Raw genomic sequence first — 17,371 nt, forward strand, 5'->3', positions numbered from 1 at the left:
GTATTAATGTGATAGTGTTGCATTAATGTGATAATGTTGATATATTACTGTGATAATGTTGATATATTACTGTGATAATGTTGATGTATTACTGTGATAATGTTGTATTAATGTGATAGTGTTGCATTAATGTGATAATGTTGATATATTACTGTGATAATGTTATATTATTGTGATAATGTTGATATATTACTGTGATAATGTTATATTAATGTGATAATGTTGATATATTACTGTGATAATGGTGTATTAATGTGATAATGTTGATATATTACTGTGATAATGGTGTATTAATGTGATAATGTTGCTATATTACTGTGATACTGATGGTATATTCATGTGATAATGTTGATATGTTAATGTGACAATGTTGATATATTACTGTGATAATGGTGTATTAATGTGATAATGTTGATATATTACTGTGATAATGTTGTATTATTGTGATAATGTTGTTATATTACTGTGATACTGATGGTATATTCATGTGATAATGTTGATATGTTAATGTGACAATGTTGATATATTACTGCGATAATGTTGTGTTAATGTGATAATGTTGATATATTACTGTGATATTGTTGATATATTAATGTGATAATGTTGTGATACTGTTGATATACTCATGTGATAATGGTGATATGCCAATGTGATAATGTTGATATATTAATGTGATAATGTTGCTATATTCATATGATAATGCTGCATACTACTGTGATAATGCTGTGTTAATATGATATAGTTTATATGACAATGTGATAATGTTGCGATAATGTTGATATACTCATGTGATAATGTCGATATGCTAATGTGATAATGTTGATTCTACTAATGTGTTAATGGTGTCTTTATGTGATAATGTTGATATATGCATGTGATAATGTTGTGCTAATGTGATATTGTTGTGTTCATGTGATAATGTTGATACATTAATGTGATCATGTTGATATATTAATGTGATATATTACTGTGATAATGTTGTATTGATGTGACAATGGTGATATGTTAATGTGATAATGCTGATATGTTCATGTGACAATGTTGATATGTTCATGTGATAATGTTGACATATTCATGTGATAATGCTGAAATGTTAGTGTGATATTGTTGATATATTCAAGTGATAATGTTGATATATTAATGTGATAATGTTGAATTGCAGCGTGTAAGTGTAATGGCCATGCCGGTGTGTGTAACCCTAACAACGGGAAGTGTTTCTGCACCACCAAGGGCATCAAAGGAGACCGCTGTCACCTGTAAGTACACTACAGTAGATATTATATATATATATATATATACACTACAGTCCACTACAGTACACTACAGTAGATATTATATATATATATATATATATATACTACAATATACTACAGTCCACTACAGTAGATATTATATATATATATACTACAGTCCACTACACTACAGTAGATATTACACACTACAGTACACTACACTACAGTAGATATTACACACTACAGTACACTACACTACAGTAGATATTACACACTACAGTCCACTACACTACAGTAGATATTATATATATATATACTACAGTCCACTACACTACAGTAGATATTACACACTACAGTACACTACACTACAGTATATATTACACACTACAGTACACTACAGTAGATATTACACACTACAGTACACTACAGTATATATTACACACTACAGTCCACTACAGTAGATATTACACACTACAGTCCACTACAGTAGATATTACACACTACAGTACACTACAGTAGATATTACACACTACAGTACACTACAGTATATATTACACACTACAGTCCACTACACTACAGTATATATTACACACTACAGTACACTACAGTATATATTACACACTACAGTACACTACACTACACTACACTACAGTAGATATTATATATATATATACTACAGTCCACTACACTACAGTATATATTACACACTACAGTACACTACAGTACAGTCCACTACACTACACTACACTACAGTCCACTACACTACAGTAGATATTACACACTACAGTACACTACAGTACAGTCCACTACACTACAGTCCACTACAGTCCACTACAGTACACTACAGTAGATATTACACACTACAGTCCACTACACTACAGTAGATATTACACACTACAGTCCACTACACTACAGTAGATATTACACACTACAGTCCACTACACTACAGTAGATATTACACACTACAGTCCACTACACTACAGTAGATATTACACACTACAGTCCACTACACTACAGTAGATATTACACACTACAGTCCACTACACTACAGTAGATATTACACACTACAGTCCACTACACTACAGTAGATATTACACACTACAGTCCACTACAGTACAGTAGATATTACACACTACAGTCCACTACAGTCCAGTACACTACAGTAGATATTACACACTACAGTCCACTACACTACAGTAGATATTACACACTACAGTCCACTACACTACAGTAGATATTACACACTACAGTCCACTACACTACAGTAGATATTACACACTACAGTCCACTACAGTATATATTACACACTACAGTACACTACAGTAGATATTACACACTACAGTACACTACAGTAGATATTACACACTACAGTCCACTACAGTAGATATTACACACTACAGTCCACTACACTACAGTCCACTACACTACAGTAGATATTACACACTACAGTCCACTACACTACAGTAGATATTATATATATATATACTACAGTCCACTACAGTCCACTACACTACAGTAGATATTACACACTACAGTACACTACACTACAGTCCACTACACTCCACTACACTACAGTATATATTACACACTACAGTACACTACACTACAGTCCACTACAGTACACTACAGTAGATATTACACACTACAGTACACTACACTACAGTCCACTACAGTACACTACAGTAGATATTACACACTACAGTCCACTACACTACAGTCCACTACACTACAGTAGATATTACACACTACAGTACACTACACTACAGTCCACTACACTACACTACACTACAGTATATATTACACACTACAGTACACTACACTACAGTCCACTACAGTACACTACAGTAGATATTACACACTACAGTACACTACACTACAGTCCACTACACTACACTACACTACAGTATATATTACACACTACAGTCCACTACACTACAGTCCACTACACTACAGTAGATATTACACACTACAGTACACTACACTACAGTCCACTACACTCCACTACACTACAGTATATATTACACACTACAGTCCACTACACTACAGTCCACTACACTACAGTAGATATTACACACTACAGTACACTACACTACAGTCCACTACACTACACTACACTACAGTCCACTACACTACAGTAGATATTACACACTACAGTACACTACAGTCCACTACACTACAGTCCACTACAGTCCACTACACTACAGTATATATTACACACTACAGTACACTACAGTCCACTACACTACAGTCCACTACAGTCCACTACACTACAGTCCACTACAGTCCACTACACTACAGTATATATTACACACTACAGTCCACTACAGTCCACTACACTACAGTCCACTACAGTCCACTACACTACAGTCCACTACAGTCCACTACACTACAGTATATATTACACACTACAGTACACTACAGTATATATTACACACTACAGTCCACTACAGTAGATATTACACACTACAGTACACTACAGTAGATATTACACACTACAGTCCACTACAGTAGATATTACACACTACAGTCCACTACAGTAGATATTACACACTACAGTACACTACAGTAGATATTACACACTACAGTAGATATTACACACTACACTACACTACAGTAGATATTACACACTACAGTCCACTACACTACAGTCCACTACACACATTCCACTACAGTCCAGTCCACTACAGTCCACTACAGTACAGTCCACTACAGTCCAGTCCACTACAGTCCACTACAGTCCACTACAGTCCAGTCCACTACAGTCCACTACAGTACAGTCCACTACAGTCCACTACAGTACAGTCCACTACAGTCCACTATAGTCCACTACAGTCCAGTCCAGTACACTACAGTCCACTACAGTCCAGTCCACTACACTACAGTCCACTACAGTACAGTCCACTACAGTCCACTACAGTCCACTACAGTCCAGTCCAGTACACTACAGTCCACTACAGTCCAGTCCAGTACACTACAGTCCACTACACTACAGTCCACTACAGTCCACTACAGTCCACTACAGTCCACTACACTACAGTCCACTACAGTCCACTACAGTCCACTACAGTCCACTACACTACAGTCCACTACAGTCCACTACAGTCCACTACACTACAGTCCACTACAGTCCACTACAGTCCACTACACTACAGTCCACTACAGTACAGTCCACTACACTACAGTCCACTACACTACAGTCCACTACAGTCCACTACACTACAGTCCACTACAGTCTACTACACTACAGTCCAGTCCACTACAGTCCAGTCCACTACAGTACAGTCCACTACAGTCTACTACAGTCCACTACAGTCCACTACACTACAGTCCACTACAGTCCACTACATAGTTAATACATATGACATATTCTACAATTCAGACTGCTGTCATCTGTAACAGGGCTCCACGCTGAACTTTTTTACAAGGAGCATGTTTGTATTCTCACACAAGGAAATGTAGGAGCACAGTGAATAATATGAGGTGCTCGTAAATATATTCCAGGTTGCACATCCAAATATTTAGGTAGATATGTAAGTTAAGTGGTTGTATTGTAGAGCCCTGCATGGTTGCCCTGTTTAAGTAGATTTACTGTCCATGTTGTCTCTTATCTCCATTATAGTACTGTCCATGTTGTCTCTAAACTCCATTATAGATTTACTGTCCATGTTGTCTCTAACCTCCGTTATAGATTTACTGTCCATGTTGTCTCTAACCTCCATTATAGTACTGTCCATGTTGTCTCTAACCTCCATTATAGATTTACTGTCCATGTTGTCTCTAACCTCCATTATAGATTTACTGTCCATGTTGTCTCTAACCTCCATTATAGATTTACTGTCCATGTTGTCTCTAACCTCCATTATAGATTTACTGTCCATGTTGTCTCTCACCTCCATTATAGATTTACTGTCCATGTTGTCTCTAAACTCCATTATAGATTTACTGTCCATGTTGTCTCTAACCTCCATTATAGATTTACTGTTCATGTTGTCTCTAACCTCCATTCATTCTCTTTTCTCTCACTTCATCCTCTCTTTTCTCTCAGGTGTGAGGTGGAGAACCGTTACCAAGGAAACCCTCTGAAAGGAACCTGTTACTGTAAGTGGAACTCTAGTCTACATTCAGAGTAGAACATCACGCTGAGTCCTTCAGAGTAGAACATCACGCTGAGTCCTTCAGAGTAGAACATCACGCTGAGTCCTTCAGAGTAGAACATCACGCTGAGTCCTTCAGAGTAGAACATCACGCTGAGTCCTTCAGAGTAGAACATCACGCTGAGTCCTTCAGAGTAGAACATCACGCTGAGTCCTTCAGAGTAGAACATCACGCTGAGTCCTTCAGAGTAGAACATCACGCTGAGTCCTTCAGAGTAGAACATCACGCTGAGTCCTTCAGAGTAGAACATCACGCTGAGTCCTTCAGAGTAGAACATCACGCTGAGTCCTTCAGAGTAGAACATCACGCTGAGTCCTTCAGAGTAGAACATCACGCTGAGTCCTTCAGAGTAGAACATCACGCTGAGTCCTTCAGAGTAGAACATCACGCTGAGTCCTTCAGAGTAGAACATCACGCTGAGTCCTTCAGAGTAGAACATCACGCTGAGTCCTTCAGAGTAGAACATCACGCTGAGTCCTTCAGAGTAGAACATCACGCTGAGTCCTTCAGAGTAGAACATCACGCTGAGTCCTTCAGAGTAGAACATCACGCTGAGTCCTTCAGAGTAGAACATCACGCTGAGTCCTTCAGAGTAGAACATCACGCTGAGTCCTTCAGAGTAGAACATCACGCTGAGGCTGAGTCCTTCGGCTGATTAGAACATCACGCTGAGGCTGAGTCCTTCGGCTGAGTAGAACACCGCACTGAGGCTGAGGCTTAAATGGCACATTTCCCCTATATAGTGCACTACTTTTGATCAGAGCCCTATGGTTAAAAGGAATGCACAATATAGAGGATAGGGTGCCATTTGGGTCTCAGGCGAAGGTCTTTTTTTTTACTGTCATCGTGAATGCTGTCTTTGTTCAGTTCAGTGGTACTGCAGTTACTGTAGAGGCCTGTTAGGATCTAACAGTTGTTAAGCCTTGTTCACATATCTGATTTATATATATTTTTATTGTCTGATATTTCAAGCCACATTTCAAACCACCTCCGTATGTGGTTTAAAATCAGATACCAATCTGATTCCTGACCATGTGACTTGTGTCTGAACGGTCCAATCTGATTTATTTGCCCTCGTGGTTATTTGGCATATATTGTTGGTTGCTAGATATTCTGTTGACAGTTTTGACAAGAACATCTATTCTGTTCTACTCACAGACACTATTTTAGAGTGTTTTCTATCCAAATCTACCAGTTATATGCATATCATGTCCTCTGGGCCAGAGTAGCAGGCCGTTAAATTTGGGCATGCTTTTCATCCAAAATTCCGACTGAACCAGGTTTTCCTCTAGGATTTTGCCTGTGCTTAGTTCCATTCTGTTTATTTTTATCCTGAAAACTCCCCCGTCCTTAACTATGGCAAGCATACCCATAACATGATGCAGCCATCACTATGCCTGATAATATGGAGAGTACTCAGTAATATGTTGTATTGGATTTGCCCCAAATATAACGCTTTGTATTCAGGACAAAAAGTGAATTGCTTTGCCACATGTTTTGCAGTATTACTTCAGTGCCTTGTTGAAAACAGGATGCATGTTTTGGAATATTTGAATTCTGTACAGGCTTTCTTTTCACTCTGTAAATTTGGTTAGTATTGTGGAGTAACTACAATGTTGTTGATCCATCCTCAGTTTTCTCCTATCCTGATACCTCCTGTGCCTCAACCTGTTGCTTCGGTCTGTTGTTTCCAAAGGTTTACTATATTTCTTAAAAATGTTGTGTTTGTGTCAACGCCTGCTACCAACTAGCCAGCTAGCTAGGGTTGCAATGACACCTGCTACCAACTAGCCAGCTAGCTAGGGTTGCAATGACACCTGCTACCAACTAGCCAGCTAGCTAGGGTTGCAATGACACCTGCTACCAACTAGCCAGCTAGCTAGGGTTGCAATGACACCTGCTACCAACTAGCCAGCTAGCTAGGGTTGCAATGACACCTGCTACCAACTAGCCTGCTAGCTAGGGTTGCAATGACACCTGCTACCAACTAGCCAGCTAGCTAGGGTTGCAATGACACCTGCTACCAACTAGCCAGCTAGCTAGGGTTGCAATGACACCTGCTACCAACTAGCCAGCTAGCTAGGGTTGCAATGACACCTGCTACCAACTAGCCAGCTAGCTAGGGTTGCAATGACACCTGCTACCAACTAGCCAGCTAGCTAGGGTTGCAATGACACCTGCTACCAACTAGCCAGCTAGCTAGGGTTGCAATGACACCTGCTACCAACTAGCCAGCTAGCGGGTTGCAATGATGCCAGCTTCACCTGGAATAGCTAACAAATGTTTCCAGGGTTGTAGAAGCTGTTAAATACGATCTTGTCCGGGACAATATTGACAATCCAGAGTTTCAATCTAGCAATAGTTTGCCAGCGGAGGATTACAGGAATGAGGTGGCAATGCTTAGCAAGCAAATCTCAATTCTGCTCAAACTTCTGGGCAAAACGCAAACTGGACCTGTCTCATTCTCAACTCCTATGGCAGGACGCTGCTCGGGCCTGATGAATGTATCCCCGCCTTGTCATATGTCCCTATCCGAATGGCCTGTGCTGCCTGGAACTTGCCAGCCAAGGAAGGTGTCTCCACCTGCTCCTCCTCCATCCTGTAGTGAAGTAGACGGAGAACAGCAAGAAGAATGTTCCAATCAGCGCTGATCCCATGTCACAAGTCGTGGAAACCGAAGGCAGCAGCATGATGTTAAGTGGACGGGAGTGACTGCGAGAGGTTCAGAGCAGATTGACATAAGGAATAGCTTTCGCTGCAATGTGCCTTCATTGATGGGATTGTGTCTGCAACGGCAGTACTCCAGCAGCGGCTTCGTCGTCGAGTTCAGTCTCCTTTCTCCGGATCTGACAGGGCACCGCCTGCTGTGGAAGGACCTGCTGCTATCCTGCTTCTTGTAGACCTGTGAAAGGTTCAACGACTTGTGTGACGGGTAGGAATGGGCATATTTCTCCATTCCCTTCTCCAGCTGTTGTATTGGGCAGTTCAATGGTGAGAAATGGAGCAAACACGTTGTGCTATCCAGGAGCCCGAGGACATAAATAAGCTAACAAAGCTCACAATTTTTTTCAACCAGCATCGGGAAATTGAGTCTAGCATATCAAATCAAATCAAATGTATTTATATAGCCCTTCATACATCAGCTGATATCTCAAAGTGCTGTACAGAAACTCAGCCTAAAACCGGTGGCTAGGAAAAACTCCCTAGAAAGGCCAAAACCTTGGAAGAAACCTAGAGAGGAACCAGGCTATGTGGGGTGGCCAGTCCTCTTCTGGCTGTGCCAGGTGGAGATTGTAACAGAACATGGCCAACATGTTCAAATGTTCATAAATGACCAGCATGGTCAAATAATAATAATCACAGGCAGAACAGTTGAAACTGGAGCAGCAGCACGGCCAGGTGGACTGGGGACAGCAAGGAGTCATCATGTCAGGTAGTCCTGAGGCATGGTCCTAGGGCTCAGGTCCTCTGAGAGAGAGAAAGAGAGAATTAGAGAGAGCATACTTAAATTCACACAGGACACTGGATAGGACAGGAGAAGTACTCCAGATATAACAAACTGACCCTAGCCCCCCGACACATAAACTACTGCAGCATAAATACTGGAGGCTGAGACAGGAGGGGTCAGGAGACACTGTTGCCCCATCCGATGACACCCCCGCACAGGGCCAAACAGGAAGGATATAACCCCACCCACTTTGCCAAAGCACAGCCCCCACACCACTAGAGGGATATCTTCAACCACCAACTTACCATCCTGAGACAAGGCCGAGTATAGCCCACAAAGGTCTCCGCCACAGCACAACCCAAGGGGGGCGCCAACCCAGACAGGAAGATCACATCAGTGACTCAACCCACTCAAGTGACACACCCCTCCTAGGGACGGTATGAAGGAGCCCTAGTAAACCAGTGACTCAGCCCCTGTAATAGGGTTAGAAGCAGAGAATCCCAGTGGAAAGAGGGGAACTGGCCAGGCAGAGACAGCAAGGGCGGTTCGTTGCTCCAGAGCTTTTCCGTTCACCTTCACACTCCTGGGTCAGACTACACTCAATCATAGGACCCACTGAAGAGATGAGTCTTCAGTAAAGACTTAAAGGTTGAGACCGAGTTTGCGTCTCTCACATGGGTAGGCAGACCATTCCATAAAAATGGAGCTCTATAGGAGAAAGCCCTGCCTCCAGCTGTTTGCTTAGAAATTCTAGGGACAATTAGGAGGCCTGCGTCTTGTGACCGTAGCGTACGTGTAGGTATGTACGGCAGGACCAACTCAGAGAGATAGGTAGGAGCAAGCCCATGTAATGCTTTGTAGGTTAGCAATAAAACCTTGAAATCAGCCCTTGCCTTGACAGGAAGCCAGTGTAGGGAGGCTAGCACTGGAGAAATATGATCACATTTTTTGGTTCTAATCAGGATTCTAGCAGCCGTATTTAGCACTAACTGAAGTTTATTTAGTGCTTTATACGGGTAGCCGGAAAGTAGAGCATTGCAGTAGTCTAACCTAGAAGTGACAAAAGCATGGATGAATTTTTCTGCATAGTTTTTCGACAGAAAGTTTCAGATTTTTGCAATGTTACGTAGATGGAAAAAAGCTGTCCTTGAAACAGTCTTGTTATGTTCTTCAAAAGAGAGATCAGGCTCCAGAGTAACGCCGAGGTCCTTCACAGTTTTATTTGAGACGACTGTACAACCATTAAGATTAATTGTCAGATTCAACAGAAGATCTGTTCTGTTTTGTCCGAGTTTAAAAGTTGAAAGTTTGCAGCCATCCACTTCCTTATGTCTGAAACACATGCTTCTAGCGGGTACAATTTTGGGGCTTCACCATGTTTCATTGAAATGTACAGCTGTGTGTCATCCGTATAGCAGTGAAAGTTAACATTATGTTTTCGAATGACATCCCCAAGAGGTAAAATATATAGTGAAAACAATAGTGGTCCTAAAACGGAGCCTTGAGGAACACCGACATTTGCAGTTGATTTGTCAGAGGACAAACCATTCACAGAGACAAACCGATATCTTTCCGACAGATAAGATCTAAACCAGGCCAGAACTTGTCCGTGTAGACCAATTTGGGTTTCCAATCTCTCCAAAAGAATGTGGTGATTGATGGTATCAAAAGCAACACTAAGGTCTAGCAGCATGAGGACAGATGCAGAGCCTCGGTCTGATGACATTAAAAGGTAATTTACCACCTTCACAAATGCAGTCTCAGTGCTATGATGGGGTCTAAAATCAGACTGAAGCATTTCGTATACATTGTTTGTCTTCAGGAAGGCAGTGAGTTGCTGCGCAACAGCCTCTTCAAAAAATGTTGAGAGGAATGGAAGATTCAATATAGGCCAATAGCTTTTTAAATATTTTCTGGGTCAAGGTTTTGCTTTTTCAAGAGAGGCTTTATTTCTGCCACTTTTAGTGAGTTTGGTACACATCCGGTGGATAGAGAGCCATTTATTATGTTCAACATAGGAGGGCCAAGCACAGGAAGCAGCTCTTTCAGTAGTTTAGTTGGAATAGGGTCCAGTATGCAGCTTGAAGGTTTAGAGGCCATGATTATTTTCATCATAGTGCAGCTCACCCTGCACTAACATAAATAACATGAGCATGTCTACTTCTGCTAAGCTTCCCAGTAAAGCAATGAAAACAATCAAACATCACAGAAGAAAAGTGCTCAAAATAGCACACTTGAACATATGTAGCTTAAGAAACAAGGTCTATGAAGTCAATAACTTGCTAGTAAACGATGACATTCATATTCTGACTATCTCTGAAACTCACATAGATAATAACTTTGATACAGTGGTAGCAATACAAGGTTATAACATCTACAGAAGAAACAGAAATGACAGTGGTGGAGGTGTTGCTGTTTATATTCAGAACCACATTCCTGTAAAGCTTAGAGAGGGTCCCATGTTAAATACTGTTGAAGTAATAATGGCTACAGGTTCATCTGCCTCACCTAAAGCCCAAGCCCATTCTGGTGGGAAGCTGCTACAGACCACCAAGTGCCAACAGTCAATATCTGGATAATATGTGTGAATTGCTTGATATTGTATGCGACATCAACAGAGGTATCTTTTCTGGGTGATTTCAGTATTGACTGGCTTTCATCAAGCTGGCCACTCAAGACAAAAATTCAAACTGTAACCAGTGTCTGCAACCTGTTTCAGGTTATCAGTCAACCTACCAGGGTAGTTACAAACAGCACAGGAATGAAATCATCAAAGTGTACTGATCACATCTTTACTAATGCTGCAGAAATTGGCTTTAAAGTAGTATCCAAATCCATAGGATGTAGTGATCACAATATAATAGCCATATCTAGGAAAACCACAGTTCCAAAGGCTGGGCCTAATATAGTGTATAAGAGGTCATACAAGAAGTTCAGTAGTGATTCCTACATTGATGATGTAAAGAATATTTGTTGGTCCGTGGTGTGTAATGAGGAGCAACCAGACACTGCACTTGACACATTTATGAAAATAATTATTCCAGTTACTAATAAGCACGCACCCATTAATAAATGACTGTAAAAACTGTTAAATTCCCTTGGATTGATGAGGAATTAAAAAATTGTATTGTTGAGAGGGATGAGGCAAAAGGAATGGCAATTAAGTCTGGCAGCCCAACTGATTGGCAAACATACTGCAAATTGACAAATCATGTGACTAAACTGAATAAAAAAAAGAAGAAGAAACTACACTATGAAAGAACGATAAATAACATAAGAATTATGGTAAAAAGCTTTGGATATATATGAAATCTGGGCAAAAAGATGAGCTCCAACATTCATTGAATCAGATGGTTAATTCATCACAAATCTGAAATTGCCAACTATTTTTATTTTATTCTATATTTATTGCACTGTGAATGTTTTTTTCGTTGGCAAGATTAGCGAACTTCGGCATGACATGCCAGCAACAAACACTGGCACTACAGACCCAAGTATATATGAATACATTTTGAAAGACAAGCATTGTACTTTTGAAATCCGTAAGTGTGAAAGAGGTGAAAAAAATAATTGTTGTCTATCAATGACAAGCCACCAAGATCCGAAAATCTGGATGGAAAATGACTGAGGATAATAGTGGACGATATTGCCAATCCTATTTGCCACATCTTCAATTTAAGCCTACTAGAAAGTGTGTGCCCTCAGGCCTGGAGGGAAGCTAAAGTCATTCCGCTATCTAAGAATAGTGAACACTTTACTGGCTCAAATAGTCGACCAAACAGCCTGTTACCAACCATTAGTGAACCTTGGAAAAAATTGTGTTTGACCAGATACAATGCTATTTTACAGTAACCAAATTGACAACAGTCTTCCAGCATGATTATAGGGAAGGACATTCAACAAGCACAGCACTTACACACATGACTGATGATTGGCTGAGAGAAATTGATGATAAAAAGTAGCTGCTGCCTTGGCAGGAACTAATGGGGATCCATAATAAACCCCAGGAAGAGTAGCTGCTGCCTTGGCAGGAACTATTGGGGATCCATAATAAACCCCAGGAAGAGTAGCTGCTGCCTTGGCAGGAACTATTGGGGATCCATAATAAACCCCAGGAAGAGTAGCTGCTGCCTTGGCAGGAACTATTGGGGATCCATAATAAACCCCAGGAAGAGTAGCTGCTGCCTTGGCAGGAACTAATGGGGATCCATAATAAACCCCAGGAAGAGTAGCTGCTGCCTTGGCAGGAACTAATGGGGATCCATAATAAACCCCAGGAAGAGTAGCTGCTGCCTTGGCAGGAACTATTGGGGATCCATAATAAACCCCAGGAAGAGTAGCTGCTGCCTTGGCAGGAACTAATGGGGATCCATAATAAACCCCAGGAAGAGTAGCTGCTGCCTTGGCAGGAACTAATGGGGATCCATAATAAACCCCAGGAAGAGTAGCTGCTGCCTTGGCAGGAACTAATGGGGATCCATAATAAACCCCAGGAAGAGTAGCTGCTGCCTTGGCAGGAACTAATGGGGATCCATAATAAACCCCAGGAAGAGTAGCTGCTGCCTTGGCAGGAACTAATGGGGATCCATAATAAACCCCAGGAAGAGTAGCTGCTGCCTTGGCAGGAACTAATGGGGATCCATAATAAACCCCAGGAAGAGTAGCTGCTGCCTTGGCAGGAACTATTGGGGATCCATAATAAACCCCAGGAAGAGTAGCTGCTGCCTTGGCAGGAACTAATGGGGATCCATAATAAACCCCAGGAAGAGTAGCTGCTGCCTTGACAGGAACTAATGGAGATCCATAATAAACCCCAGGAAGAGTAGCTGCTGCCTTGGCAGGAACTATTGGGGATCCATAATAAACCCCAGGAAGAGTAGCTGCTGCCTTGGCAGGAACTAATGGGGATCCATAATAAACCCCAGGAAGAGTAGCTGCTGCCTTGGCAGGAACATATTTATTTCAAAAAAATAAAAAATTGTAACCTTTATTTAACTAGGTAAGTCAGTTAAAACAAATTCTTATTTACAATGACGGCCTGGGAACAGTGGGTAAATAACTAATACAAATACAATTATTAAACTCTAACTTTTTTAAAGTAAATGTTGGCCTCATGGTGAAACCCTTATTGACTGAAGACATTTCAGCTTTTCATTTAAATTCAATGTTGAAAAACATACCAGTAAATGAATGTTGTAACACACCTCAAAATATCTCCTTTTGGCAACGGACATGCTGTCAGTATAGTGATGTAGGTCTTTACAGGCAACGGACATGCTGTCAGTATAGTGATGTAGGTCTTTACAGGCAACGGACATGCTGTCAGTATAGTGATGTAGGTCTTTACAGGCAACAGACAGTAGCCAAAAGCTGTCCGTTTACAGGTTGTAAACATGAAATTCTGAAATGCATCGTAATCCATGTTTCCCCCATGGTGATGTGTAGGCTCAGCGTTTCCCTATTGTTCACACCACAGCTGGTAGAAGAAACATCTTCAGTCCCACAAAATGGTGTTTATCTCCCTACCAGACACCCTGCTGATAGACTACCAGTCCAGTCTGTCTCAGGAGGACGACCACTGTTCTAACATGTAGCTGTGTTTATCTCCCTACCAGACACCCTGCTGATAGACTACCAGTTCACCTTCAGTCTGTCTCAGGAGGACGGCCGCTGTTCTAACATGTAGCTGTGTTTATCTCCCTACCAGACACCCTGCTGATAGACTACCAGTTCACCTTCAGTCTGTCTCAGGAGGACGACCGCTACTACACCGCCATCAACTTTGTAGCCACACCCGAGGAGGTAGGACCACACCCACACTGCTGGGGTCAGGGGTCAGGCCACTCCTGAGGAGGTAGGACCACACCCACACTGCTGGGGTCAGGGGTCAGGCCACGCCCGAGGAGGTAGGACCACACCCACACTGCTGAGGTCAGGGGTCAGGCCACGCCCGAGGAGGTAGGACCACACCATACTGCTGGGGTCAGAGGTCAGGGGTCAGGCCACGCCCGAGGAGGTAGGACCACACCATACTGCTGGGGTCAGGGGTAGTAGGTCAGCAGTTAGGCCACGCCCATGGAGTTTTTTTTTGTACAGTTGGAAGTTTGCATACACCTTAGCCAAATACATTTAAACTCAGTTTACACCTTAGCCAAATACATTTAAACTCAGTTTTTCACAATTCCTGACATTTAATCATAGTAAAAATTCCCTGTCTTAGGTCAGTTAGGATCACCACTTTATTTTAAGAATGTGAAATGTCAAAATAATAGTAGAGAGAATGATTTATTTCAGCTTTTATTTCTTTCATCTCATTCCCAGTGGGTCAGAAGTTTACATACACTCAATTTGTATTTGGTAGCATTGTCTTTAAATTGTTTAACTTGAGTCAATCGTTTCGGGTAGCCTTCTACAAGCTTCCCACAATAAATTGGGATAATTATGGCCCATTCCTCCTCACTGAGCTGGTGTAACTGAGTCAGGCTTTTTCAGTTCTGCCCACAAATATTCTATGGGATTGAGGATTGAGGTCAGGGTTTTGTGATGGCCACTCCAATACCTTGTTACTTACTTTGTTGTCCTTAAGCCATTTTGTCACAACTTTGAAAGTATGCTTGGGGTCAGACCCATTTGCGAACAAGCTTTAACTTCCTGACTGATGTCTTGAGATGTTGCTTCAATATATCCACATAATTTTCCACCCTCATGAAGCCATCTATTTTGTGAAGTGCACCAGTCCCTCCTGCAGCAAAGCACCCCCACAACATGATGCTGCCACCCCCATGCTTCACAGTTGGGAGGGTGTTCTTCGGCTTGCAAGCCTCCCCCTTTTTCCTCCAAACATAATGATGGTCATTATGGCCAAACAGTTCTATTTTTGTTTCGTCAGACCAGAGGACATTTCTCCAAAAAGTACGATTTTGTCCCCATGTGCAGTTGCAAACCGTAGTCTGGCTTTTTTATGGCGGTTTTGGAGCAGTGGCTTCTTCCTTGCTGAACGGCCTTTCACGTTATGTCGATATAGGACGTGTTTTACTGTGGATATAGATACTGTTGTACCTGTTTCCTCCAGCATCTTCACAAGGTCCTTTGCGATTGTTCTCGGATTGATTTACACTTTTCACACCAAAGTACGTTCATCTCTAGGAGACAGAACGCGTTTCCTTCCTGAGCGGTATGACGGCTGCGTGGTCCCATGGTGTTCATACTTGCGTACTGTTTGTACAGAGGAACATGGTAACTTCAGGCGTTTGGAAATTGCTCCCAAGGATGAACCAGACTTGTGGAGGTCTACAATTTTTTTTCTGCGGTCTTGGCTGATTTCTTTTGATTTTCCCATGATGTCAAGCAGAGACACTCAGTTTGAAGGTAGGCCTTGAAATACATCCACAGGTACACCTCCAGTTGACTCAAATAATGTCAATTACCCTATCAGAAGCTTCTAAAGTCATGACATCATTTTCTGGAATTTTCCAAGCTGTTTAAAGGCACAGTCAACTTAGTGTATGTAAACTTCTGACCCACTGGAATTGTGATACAGTGAATTATAAGTGAAATAATCTGTATGTAAACAATTGTTAGAAAATTTACTTGTGTCAAGAACAAAGTAGCTGTCCTAACCGACTTGCCAAAACTATAGTTTGTTAACAAGAAATTTGTGGAGTGGTTGAAAATGACTCCAGCCTAAGTGTATGTAAACTTCTGACTTCAACTGTGTGACTCGTTCCAGGAAACTAGCTGTATGTCACTAACTCACAGGAGCGCCATTTGAACCTAAACTTTTTTTTTTCAATCAAAATGCATTTTTTGGGGGGCAGATGTGCCTTCTGGAACATGTTAACTTTCTTGTGCCTTAATAAAAAACGTGTATGCCATCTGTATATATGAATAAAATGGTTAAATTACGAGTTGGTTTAGCCACAGAAAAAGTCACCAACCTTCCTGCTAGTCGTGATTGGCTGAGATAATGAGGAGGCTGGACATGCCAAGAGAGGAGTTTGGATTGGTCTGCCATGTAGCACTCTTCTGTCTATAACATGAGCTGCTCAGTATGTACACTTTTATAAATATCACATAGTTGAACTGCGTCAGTGTTGCTCTCCACTTTCTGGAGGACCGAGTTTTGAAATGAGTGGAATGAGTGGAATTAGAGAATGACAGCTAAGGAGATGGAGAAAATTCTACCTTTTGATTGCAAATATGCTGACAAAGTCAAAGAAGAGATTTCCAGTAGGTACCACATATCTCAAAAGTTGATCAACTTTCAAAGCAGAATTACTTGTTTCCTCAACTGTAGTGTATGATATACCATTTTGTATCTCTGAGTCTCTACTTTTATCCAATGTAAAAAACAACATTGCTACATAAGACAAATCGAGCCGGTTGGTCACGTAGGTAGTGTCCTTATACCACAGCATTGTTGAATAGTCTTTTCTGATTGGCTAGAAGGGCATTCTAGAATGGACATTAAAACCAACAGTTGGGAAATAGATCTGGCCACCTTGCAGTCATGATGCAATATGCGCCTACACATGCA

General features: G+C 41.5%; 1 protein-coding gene across 3 annotated transcripts in view; it reads left to right on the plus strand.

The window, feature by feature from the left end:
* atrn (attractin) overlaps window positions 1-17,371 on the plus strand; it is a 236,715-nt gene that overhangs the window by 107,802 nt on the left and 111,542 nt on the right. For all 3 annotated transcript variants that reach the window (XM_031787623.1, XM_031787624.1, XM_031787625.1), the window contains exons 20-22: window positions 1,163-1,256; window positions 5,278-5,330; window positions 14,543-14,637. In XM_031787623.1, coding sequence (XP_031643483.1) covers window positions 1,163-1,256; window positions 5,278-5,330; window positions 14,543-14,637 — 242 coding nt within the window. The remainder of the gene's footprint in view (window positions 1-1,162; window positions 1,257-5,277; window positions 5,331-14,542; window positions 14,638-17,371) is intronic.

Source organism: Oncorhynchus kisutch, linkage group LG14, assembly GCF_002021735.2.
Source record: "Oncorhynchus kisutch isolate 150728-3 linkage group LG14, Okis_V2, whole genome shotgun sequence".
Classification (NCBI taxonomy): Eukaryota; Metazoa; Chordata; class Actinopteri; order Salmoniformes; family Salmonidae; genus Oncorhynchus; species Oncorhynchus kisutch.